Source organism: Danio aesculapii, chromosome 23 (genome assembly GCF_903798145.1).
Source record: "Danio aesculapii chromosome 23, fDanAes4.1, whole genome shotgun sequence".
NCBI lineage: Eukaryota > Metazoa > Chordata > Actinopteri > Cypriniformes > Danionidae > Danio > Danio aesculapii.
The window spans coordinates 5104985-5117054 of record NC_079457.1 but is presented as its reverse complement, the minus strand read 5'-3'; the positions used below and the strand labels follow the sequence as shown (position 1 = coordinate 5117054).

General features: G+C 40.8%; 1 protein-coding gene across 2 annotated transcripts in view; it reads left to right on the top strand.

Annotated features, from left to right (window-relative positions):
• Window positions 1-11378, top strand: part of LOC130216986 (cytochrome P450 2J4) — a 22750-nt gene extending 11372 nt beyond the window's left edge. For both annotated transcript variants that reach the window (XM_056448947.1, XM_056448946.1), the window contains 6 exons: window positions 92-252; window positions 967-1143; window positions 2727-2865; window positions 4682-4869; window positions 8015-8156; window positions 11079-11378. In XM_056448947.1, coding sequence (XP_056304922.1) covers window positions 92-252; window positions 967-1143; window positions 2727-2865; window positions 4682-4869; window positions 8015-8156; window positions 11079-11254 — 983 coding nt within the window. In that variant the 3' untranslated portion in view covers window positions 11255-11378. The remainder of the gene's footprint in view (window positions 1-91; window positions 253-966; window positions 1144-2726; window positions 2866-4681; window positions 4870-8014; window positions 8157-11078) is intronic.
• Window positions 11379-12070: the final 692 nt, after the last annotated feature.

Here is a 12070-nt window from a genome sequence, read left to right as displayed (position 1 = left end):
TGTTTCTATGTAACTATATAACTATAATTTATAGATATATTATATATTATAGGTTTTTTTTATTAACCTTTTTCTTTCATTGTGTTTTCAGGTTTGCCCTTTGACCCTCAGCATCTTGTGACCAACGCTGTGTCTAACATCATCTGTGGGTTGGTGTTCGGTCACCGATTTGAGTATGATGACCATCAGTTTCATCTAATGCAGTCGTACATCGATAACATCTTACAGCTTCCCATCTCAAACTGGGGTCGGGTACGAGATCAGGCTGCTATCATTTTCATTCATTCATTTTCTTTCAGCTTAAGCCTGGTTTATGCTTCTGCGTTGAGTGATCGGCGTGACCCGCGGCGCATGCCTTGCGCATTGCCGTGCATTTATACTTCTGCGCGCTGTTTTGTGTTGCTCTGCAATAACACTCAGAAACGCTAGTTGGCAGTAGGTGTTTGTGTTCCTCTTTGTTGAGTTTCTTTGCTTGTGTTTTGTCTGAATGCTATCTTAATGTACAAGTGGCTAGTAAGTATGTTAAGTATGGTACTATTGTCATTTATAGTAAATACTGTAGTGTTTTTGAACCATACTATAGTAAGGCCGGAATGAACCAGAAGTTGATGAGACTTATTTCAGTATGTTGATGTGCTTCCAACAGAAACTGAATATTGATTAGAGGGCGGGGCTTTCTTTTCGCAGATCATTTCCTTATAGCAAACTAACCATATGAGGGGCGTGGCTAAGAATACCATGACTGAAGCATCAAAATGACATCATCAGAGATATAGCCAATCCAAACGAGGAAGCAAATAGTCAAACTTTGATTGAAGATTACCAAAACAAGCAACATTTTTCAGCGGATGAACTAATAACAATGCAATGCTAGCAAAATAAACGTTGCACATTTCGATTTCACACCGCCTTAAAAAAGAGAGCCTTTGTAGGTCTTATTATGTCCTTTGTGTATCTCTTTTACAGTTGTATAATCAGTTTCCCACCCTGATGTCGCTGCTGCCAGGAAAGCACCAGACGGCATTCGCCAGCATGTCTAAACTTCAGCCGTTCCTAAAGGAGGAAATTACCAAACACCAGCAGGACAGAGAGCCATCCAGCCCCAGAGACTACATCGACTGCTATCTGGAGGAGATCGAGAAGGTACTGTTGTTCAGAGATGCCCTCTTGGGTTTATGTTCTCCACTTTATTAGGAGTCGGGACGAGTTTTTGCAGCTCCTTTATAAATATTCTTGTCTGCCCTACAGAGAAAGAGCCGTCACATAATAATATAGTTACAGCATCTACAAAATATTATAATCATTTATAGAAGATAGTTTTTTCAAGCCATACTTATACATAGAGACATGTATGTATGTATGTGTGTATATATATATATATATATATATATATATATATATATATATATATATATATATATATATATATATATATATATATATATATATATATATATATATATATATATATATATTAGTGATGCGTGGATGGCAGTTATATCTGCGGGCGTTGCGGATAATCCGCGGGTCGGGTAATAAAAAATACATTATCATTAATTGCGGGTCGGTTGCGGGTGGATGTAGCGGGACATGACAGTGGACCAGCGAAAAAGCAGAGAGTGGGCTTTGCAGAATGGGAAGATGAGACGCCCAAATTAATGGATGAAGTGCAAGAGTAGCCCACTGTTCAAAGTTTCAGTTAGAGGAGTCATCAGAGGAAAATCTGCTATCGTTCTGGGAGAAACAAGATCGCATATTTCCACAATGCAGCGCCTTGCAAGGAGAATCTTATTCATTCCTACAGCCCGTGGTGCGAGCGAACGCTCAATTCAGTACAGCTGGCCGCGTTTTGGAGGCAAGGCAGAATCGCCCGAATCCAGGCACAATAGATGCTACGTTATTCTGTTTTTACACCGTGCAAAGAAAAAGGCATAGAGGCGACCCGGCCGGCAGAATAAAGAGGGCGGCGTCCACGATAACCCCCCGGTTCGTCTGTGAAAATACCCCCACCGCCCCGGTCCTCGCTGTCGGACGCACAATCACACCCCCCCTACTGAAAAAAACAGCTTAAACCAGCTTGACCAGGTTAAACCAGGCTGGTCAAGCTGGTTTTAGCTGGATTTAGCTGGTCATTTTCCAGCCTGACCAGCTAGGACCAGGCTGGAAACCAGCCTGGAAATGGCCAAAACCCCTCTAAAACCAGGCTGGTCAACCAGCTAAAACCAGCCAACCAGCCTTGGCTGGTTTAAGCTGGATTTTTTAGCAGGGCCGTCTCTCGTTTTTGCTTTCGGTATGAGGGCGGCATGTTCACCTTTTGCCTAGCGCTCCAGTTCGGTTTGCTCCTGCCCTGACGGTGACCTATCATGCCTAAAACAAAGAATTAAATGATTAAAGTGACGATCGAGTGCGGGTCAGGTGCGGATACATATATCAGATAAAAAATATGTGCGGGCGGGTGGCAGGTGGATGATTAGTATAAAGCCGCGGATTCGGGTGTCATTTCAGCTGATCCGCGCATCTCTAATATATATATATATATATATATATATATATATATATATATAAAAGAGTCCTGCTTTAACGCAGCATGTGCTGATAACGGCCCACCACTATATATATATATATATATATATATATATATATATATATATATGCATAAATATAAACATGTATTATAAATATGGACATTATGCAGTATGTGCAGTGTTTTCTGTGTCTTTTCTCAGTGTAAAGACAGTGATGCTGAGTTCACGGAGGAAAACCTGATGTTTTGTGTCATTGACCTGTTTGGAGCAGGAACAGAAACCACTTCCAACACCCTCAGATGGGCTTTATCTTTCATGGTCAAATATCCTGACGTTCAAGGTAGGATACTGAACACTTAAGCAATACACAAATACACTTAATTGAAAATCTGTTATACACATAGACATCACCTTTTTGACTCTTTATATTACATGCAGGTTAACTGCAGGTTAAGTATGTATATTACACTGTTGTCTTGAATACATGCTTCTGATTGGTCAGTCAGAACATTCCAAGGTATATTATTCTGAGATAACAACTGCTGAAAAACAGCCTCATCTGAGAACTTGAAATCATTGTGAATACCTTCAGATCCATATATTTACATCCACATTCGTATGTATCTGTTTGTCTGTCACACTGCGGTTTTTGATTGTTCTGCGCCTTCTTGTGAATAAATAATATGTTGGTTAGTGTATGCTCCATTCAGCCAGTTTCTTTATTGTCAGCTTTGTGTTTTTGAGTCTTGTGACTGTATAATGCACAGGTTAGTGTATACTCCATCAGTTGTTTTTTGTTTCTTTCAGCTTTGTTTATTTAAAGAATTAATACACTATTATGGCTCTGAACAATGGTTCGTGACTTTTGTTTGTTGTTTTGTGGCAAGTAGCCATGTAATAAACAGGATAAAGTACATCCAGGATGGTTGTTTTTGCCGAATACAGTCCAATATAAGCCCAGTCTTATATAGCAGTGCCAATACACCTGTATGGTTTTATTCTGCCATAACAACTTACTGGATATACTTTGCCCCTTACTTATACACTACCTGACAAAAGTCTTGTCGCCTATCCAAGTTTTAGGAACAACTAATAATATCTTGACTTTTAGTTGATCATTTGGTGTCAGAAGTGGCTTATATGAAAGGCAAAGGCCTCTAGATTACGTTCATTTTACCAAAATAAAATATGATCATGTCTTGATTTTTAATTAGGATAGTAAGGTCTGACTTTGCTTGGACAAAAGTCTTGTCACTGAACAGAAATAATGTCCAGTATAGAATATAAAGTCATGCTGCAGTGGAAACAGAATGAATATTGTGTCTGACTCCATCATGAGTTTGGAGGACTGCATCCATACATCTCTGCAATGACTCAAATCACTTATTAATAAAGTCATCTGGAATGGCAAAGAAAGCGTTCTTACAGGACTCCCAGAGTTCATCAAGATCCTTTGGATTCATCTTCAATGCCTCCTCCTTCATCTTACCCCAGACATGCTCAATAATGTGCATGTCTGGTGACCGGGCTGGCCAATCCTGGAGCACCTTGACCTTCCTTGCTTTCAGGAACAGTGGAGGCTGAAGTATGAGGAGCGCTATCTTGCTGAAGAATTTGCCCTCTCCTTTAGTTTGTAATCTAATGGGCAGCACAAATGCCTTGATACCTCAGGCTGTTAAAGTTGCCATCCACTCTGCAGATCTCTCGCACACCCCCATACTGAATGTAATCCCAAACCATGATTTTTCCTTCACCAAACTTGACTGATATCTATGAGAATCTTTGGTCCATGCGGGTTCCAATAGATCTTCTGCAGTATTTGTGATGATTGGGATGCAGTTCAACAGATGATTCATCTGAAAAATCTACCTTCTGCCACTTTTCCAAATGATCAACTAGAAGTCAAGTTATTATTTGTTGCTCTTACAACTGAGATTGACGACAAGACTTTTGTCAGGTAGTGTATGATGTCCACCTTATACTCAACACCTTAACCTTTCTGATTTTGACTGTAATGTAATTACGTGTACCCTTTGGAACAATTATTATTGTGAAAAGCGCTATATGAATAAACCTGAAATGAAAATCAGTCAAATATATATCTTTCCCCTGGAAAAACACCATCAGCATGTTCTTCTGTGTCTGCTTTTTCACAGAGAAGGTCCAGTCAGAGATCGATCAGGTGATTGGACAGACCCGCCAACCACTGATGGATGACCGGACAAATCTGCCGTACACCTATGCCGTGATCCATGAAATTCAGAGGTTCGCCAACATTATTACCTTTACGCCTCCCAGAATGGCCAACAAGGACACGACGGTGGCAGGACAGCTCATCCCAAAGGTCATTGCATTTCTGTGTTGTGTAATAAGTTACTAGTTACTGTAATTAATTAACATAATTAATGCAAGTAAATCTGGCTGCACGTGCACTCTCAGGAATGCACTCTCAGACACTATAGCGTTTAACGTCTACACCTAACCCAACCCCTAACCCCAACCCTCACAGTGACATCACTTGCTCTATTGAGTGCATGTTTCTGAGAGTGCATGTGTGGCCAGGCACTATTGGAAGCTCATATGAAAAATTGTATTTTTTGACCTCAAGATGGATGAGTTCAAATAATGCTACGAGTACTACGAGTAGGAGGGGTCCAACTATCCAAAAATGGGCAAAGAGGCAGGGCTTGGGCAGAGTATTTTGCATAGTTTTATTCTTTATTTGACAGGAACAATGGACAATCAAAGAAGCTACATAGCTAAATTTCATCTGCAGTTCCCTTTACGTTTTTTCTGTAGGAAAAATGAAGGCCAGACTGGTCTGTGAGCACAGTGCACAGCATGCCATATTATTTCATAATTGTAACAAATAATTCCAAAAAGCAATAGACCGTATAAAGCCACATTTATAAACCATAAATATTATATAAGGGAGAAGGGATGCCGTCAAGCTGAAGAAGGAGTCCTACCGGGATTGGTTGGCTTTCAGGACTCCCGAGGCAGCTGATGGGTATCAACAGGCCAAGCATGCTGCAACCTGGGCAGTTGCGGAAGCCAAAAAACTCGGGCCTGGGAAGAATTCATAGAGACCATGGAGGAAGACTATCGGTTGGCCCCAAAGAGATTCTGGCAAACTGTCCGGCGCCTCAGGAGGGGCAAGCAGCTCCAAGGAATACTTGGATTTCCTTAACCCCACCAACATGTCTTTCATTGAGGAAGCAGAGATTGGGGATGCAGGGGTGGACTCACCCATCACCCAAGCTGAGGTCACTGAGGTAGTTTTCAAGCTCCGCAGTGGCAAAGCAGCGAGGGTGGATGAGATTCACCCTGTGTATCTTTGGTCTCTGGATGTTGTGGGGCTGTCTTGGCTTACACATCTCGACAACATCACATGGAGGTTGGGGACAGTATTTCTGGACTGGGCAACTGGGGTGGTGGTTCCCATTTTTAAGAAGGGGGACCGGGAGGTGTGCTCCAACTATAGGGGATCACACTCCTCAGCCTCTTGGGGAATGTCTGTGCCAGGGTACTGGAGAGGAGGATCCGGCCGATAGTTGAACCTAGGATCCAGGAGGAACAGTGCTGTTTTAGTCCAGGCTGTGGTACACTGGACCAGCTTTATACCCTCACCAGGGTGCTCGAGGGTTCATGGGAGTATGCCCAACCAGTCCACATATGTTTTGTGGATTTGGAGAAGGCATTCCCCATGGCATTCTGTGGAGTATGGGGTCTGTGTGCTCTGGGAGTATGGGGTCAGAGGCGCTCTGTTAAGGACCGTCTCGTCCTTGGTTCAACAGAGTAGGAGTCTTGTTCGCATTGCTGGCAATAAGTCAAATTTGTTTCCAGTGCATATTGGTCTCCGGCAGGGCTGCCCCTTGTCACCAGTTCTGTTCATAATTTTTATGGACAGAATTTCAAGACGCAGCCTTGGGCAGGAGGGGGTCCAGTTCAGGGACCACAGGATTTCATCTCTGTTATTCGCAGACGATTTTGTTCTGTTGGCTTTATCGAACATGGACCTTTAGCATGCACCGGGGCGGTTTGCTGCCGAGTGTGATGTGGCTGGGATAAAAATCAGCACCTCCAAGTCTGAGGCCATGGTGCTCCACCGGAAAAAGGTGGTTTGCCATCTCCATGTTGGAGGAAAGTCCTTACCCCAGGTGGAGGAGTTAAAGTATCTTGGGGTTTTGTTTACGAGTGAGGGAAGGATGGAATGTGAAATTGACAGGCGGATTGGTGCAGTGGCAGCAGTAATGCGGTCAATGTACCGGTCCATTGTGGTAGAAGAAGGAGCAGAGATAAAAGGCAAAGTTTTAGATTTACCGGTCAATCTACATTCCTACTCTCACCTATGCTCATGAGCTTTGGGTCATGACTAATAGGACAAGTGGCCGAAATGAGTTTTCTTAGCAGAGTGGCAGGGCGCACCCTTATGGATAAGATGAGGAGCTTTGACACCTGGGAGAAGCTTGAAGTAGAGCTGCTGCTGCTCCACATCAAGAGAAGTCAGCTGAGGTGAATCGGGCATCTGTTTCGGATGCCTCTTGGACGCCTACCTAGGAAGGTGTTCCAGGCATGTCCCACCGGGAGGATGCCTCGGGGAAGACCCAGGATACGCTGGAGGGACTATGTCTCTCGGATGGCCTAGGAACACCTCCGGATCCCCTGGAGGAGCTGGAAAAAGTGTCCGGGGAGAGGGAAGTCTGGGGTTCCCTCCTAAGACTGCTGCCCCCGTGACCCGGCCCCGGAAAAGCGGATGAAAAAGAATGAATAAATATGATATATATGCAAAGTACAGTGGCTAGAATCAGCTGAGGTAAAGTGACTGCGAACAGCAGAGATCTGTCAATTAAGTGCCCACACCCTTAATCATTCCGAATTTTAAGGCTTACATAAATTAAACAGATGAGTTATAAAACCATTCACCACCTCACAGTTCTCATGAAGGGTAATATTAGCTAAATAAACCAAATACATTTTTTGTTCCAAACTATAAACACCTTTTTTCAGCTATAAAGTTGGGCGTTTTAACATGTAAGTCTATGAAAATTTGCTCCCTTTTGAAGCCATCCCCCAGTGGCTTGTCGAAGAACTGCAGTTTCAGTTGCTTCAGTATATTTTAAGTCGCTATCAGGTGCTTACATATTGTAGTAGACTCTAAAATTAGAAAACAAATTAAACGAGGGCACAAATAGTCACCACAAAATCGAAACTGATCATTTTATGGAATATTCCAGCATTTTAATTCTTGTGTCCTCATCAGCATTCTTTCTCTGATTGGTGTTTACAGGCATGAGGGTGGGATCAACCTGTCAATCACAGGAGATCCACCAAAACAATCCAATCAAATCCCAATAGACAAAATAAAGCCCCGCCCTCCATTTTTTTCTTTTTATTCCATTTTAACTTCGAAGGAAGGAAGGAAATTGTTTGTTTTAATGAAGAAAATGAAGAAGTCTATAACTTGACAAACTGTTTGGTTATTACAGGGTGTGATGGTGATGCCGATGCTCAAGACAATCCTACTGGACAAGAATGAGTACAGCACTCCATATGATTTCAACCCAGCTCACTTTCTGGACGAAAATGGCAAGTTTTTGAAGAGAGAAAATTTCATCCCTTTTTCAATAGGTGAGTCGGGACTGCACATATTTAGTGTCATATTTCCTGAAATATTTGAAGCATTTTTTGATCATGAGAAACACATTTAGATATTGAATACATTACAATGTACAATACACATATTTGTAGCATATTTGACTCATATTTCCCACATGCTGCTTCTTTCAGTTTCACTTTCTATAACTTAGTATAGGCTTGACGTTTATTGTAAAAAAAAAAAAAAAAAAACGAGTATTTGTTTTTTGTTAATTTACAGTGTTTATATTAATTAAAATTGATATGGTGTTTTTATTTACATTTTTACCTTTTGTTTATATGTTGATATTCTATATTTGATGTTCATCTGTATCATTCACAAAATAAGAAAATCAATAAAAAGATTGAATCATAAACTAGCACCTTGAGTTTAAGAAAAGTCTTGAGCACATCAAAAATAAAATTTATCGTTATTAAATAATATTTACAGTGAATACTGCTAGAATTTCTGTTTGTTATACACTTTTTGCTTTTTTTTGTTCTGAAATTGTTAAGGAGCTAAAATACATGTTTATAATGATTGCAAACATTGATATATATATATATATATATATATATATATATATATATATATATATATATATATATATATATATATATATATATATTTATTTTATTTTTATTTATTTTTTTTTTTTTACCAGTTACTTGTTTTATATTTATTTCTCATTTAAATTATTAAATGTTTTTCAATTATCATTCATTCATTAATTTTTTCTTAGGCTTAGTGCCTTTATTCCTAAGCCAACTTATCCAGCATATGTTTTACTCAGCTATGCTCTTCCAGCTGCAACCCAGTACTAGTAAACACCCATACACGCTCATTTACACACACACTACGGGCAATTTAGTTTATTCAATTCACCTATAGTGCATGTGTTTGGACTGTGGGGAAAACCGGAGCACCTGGAGGAAACCCACACCAACGATGAAATCAATTGGCAATAGTGTATGAGTGCGTGCGTGCGTGCGTGCGTGCGTGCGTGCGTGCGTGCGTGCGTGCGTGCGTGCGTGCGTGCGTGCGTGCGTGCGTGCGTGCGTGCGTGCGTGTGTGTGTGAATGTGAGAGTGTATGGGTTGCAGCTGGAAGGGCATCCACTACGTAAAACGTGCTGGATAAGTTGGCGGTTCATTCCACTGTGGCGACCCCTGATAAATAAGGGACTACACTGAAGGAAAATGAATGAATGAATGAATTCTTCCCTAACATATTAATTTGGGTGTACTTATTTTTGTACTGTAATCTTACATTTTGGTTCTGGTTTTGGCTTTGAAACTGACTAATATTATGTATATGCACAAATATATTATTGTAAAGCATCCTACACTGTAAAAAAAACATAGAAAATGTGCATTTTTCGGGCATCACGGTGGTGCAGTGGGTAGCACGATCGCCTCACAGCAAGAAGGTCGCTGGTTCGAGCCCTGCCTGGGTCATGTTTTCTCCTTGTTGGTGTGGGTTTCCTCCGGGTGCTTTGGTTTCCCCCACAGTCCAAACACATGCACTATAGGGGAATTACCAACCTACATCACACATGACGTCACACGAGTTCCTGGTTGCAAAAAGAGAGCGGTTGCAATAGCAGACATGCCATGTTGTGCGGTGGGATGCCAAATTCGACTTTTACTGTACACCACACTTCTTTTAATGCCAATCGCAGACATCTTTGGCTGAAAGGGAGCTGAATAGAGTGAGGACCTAATTAAAAATGCTCGACCCTGCAGTTCTCATGTTATATCAGGTATTGTAAGCTCACGCTATGCTGAATCATACACATTACTTGTTTTTGATTGCAGCAATGATTTCAGCAAAAACTGTGACATAAGGTAAATTAAACTGCGGATACTGAATGCTCAGAATGAAATGTAAACATGTAAGTTGACATACCATGCCATACAGGTGCAGTTCACTGTCAGAATGCAGTTGTTTAGCTTGTTGATGATTACCCAGGCCTTCTTTCCTTGTCTTTGGCTTGGCAGATCCTCGGTTTTTAGCACTACAGAGTTTTGAATCTGCTAATCATAGAACATTATTTCTTGCTCATGACCACACAGAACGCAATTTTAGGCATCCGAAGATTTGCAGGCGTTTAACTTCTCTCTTGTAAAAACACTTGGAGCTTCAATGAGATTGTATATTTGGGGCTGGATGCTTGATCATTTCGTCATATCCAATATCCATTAGGAGGATGCTATCGCAAATAGACCTATCAGACGAATGCCGTTTACTGTAACGTTAATTTTGCAGAATAACTGTGCTTATCACTGGGTGACGAGCTGTTATAATACGCTGAAAGCATTATGTAAATAATATATGAAGAGTTCAGATGTAGTTGTGCGCCTCCCTTAAACATTACTTAATACACACAGGATACAGGACTTTTAAAGGGAATGGGAGATGAGACTCTGATTGGTTTAATCTCAAAACACACCTATAACTCATTAAGAGAATAAGCTCAACCCTGTTATACCATGCGCCACGGCATAGAGCATATTTTTCCTTGAATAAGCAAAAGTGGAATCTGCCATGCCCCTAATGCTTTTGCGCCATGTGCTTTAGACTTTGTGCCTAGATCGTTAAAATAGAGCCCGCTTTGTTAAACTGTAGAGCTGAATATTCAACATCAAAAGTCAACAGAGCAGATATCAACATCCCATGATGCAATTCACAACCGTAAATAAACAGAAAACACTTGTAAATCACTACATATGGAAACTGTTCATTAACAGATGTATGTTACAGTATGAATGTAAAAAGAGAGATCTGTGAAGGGTGTACATTATGCCAAGCACTGTAAATTTGCATATGACTTATTTCTCATAAAGTATGCTACAGTATTATGTGTATATGAAGCAGTTCTGAGCAGATATATTGATTCGGATGTTGTTTTTGCAGGTAAGCGGATGTGTCCAGGTGAGCAGCTGGCCCGTATGGAGCTCTTCCTCTTCTTCATCTCTCTGATGCAGCGTTTCACTTTCCTTCCTCTCGAGGGACAAACGTTGAGTCTGAAAGGAACCGCGAGCGTCTCTTCTGCTCCTCAACCCTTCCAGATACGTGCTGTGCCTCGATAGACTACAGGAATCACTTACATCAGATTTCTTAAAGGGACAGTACACCGTAATATGAACATTTCCTCATCATTTCCTCACACTCAGGTGATTTCTTGCTTCTGTTGAACACAAAACAAGATATTTCTGAAGAGTTCATTCATAGTTGGAACAAAAATAATATGATATGCTAAACGATGCATTAGCACACATGAATAGCATGCAGCTTGACGTTGGAGTTGAGGTTTCCGCTTTAAAGGTGACCTATTATGCAAAAATCGCTTTTATAAGGGGATTATTCACAGTTTTGTGGCAACAGTCTGTGAATATAAGCAGCTTCTAATGGTAAAAATTAATTAATTCGGTTTTTTATAATCACACTTGATAAAAACAGTCTGCAGAAACACTTTCATTGACATTCACCCTTTGTACGTGTCATCAGAGGGGGAAAGCCCCGCCCACTAGCGACCATCTCTCCCTCATTAGCGTAGAGCATTAGTCTTGTTTTTGAATCTGTCACTATGCTGACACATAGGCATTTAAAGCTCCGCCCTCTTCTGAAAAGAGCACAATCTCATTTGAATTTAAAGTGACAGTCATCAAAATGGCACAGTTAGGATCAAAGCCTAAAAGGGTCAGGTTCAGAGAGTTATAAACATTATCTGTGGGTTATTCTGAGCTGAAACTTCACACACACTCTCTAGGAACATCAGAGACTTATTTTACATCTTGTAAAAAAAGGCATAATAGGACCCCTTTAACACTCCGAAACAGGCATGTTATTCATGTTTATGGACTCTTTACTAACATTTATAATTAACAAAGCATTTGTTAATGGAA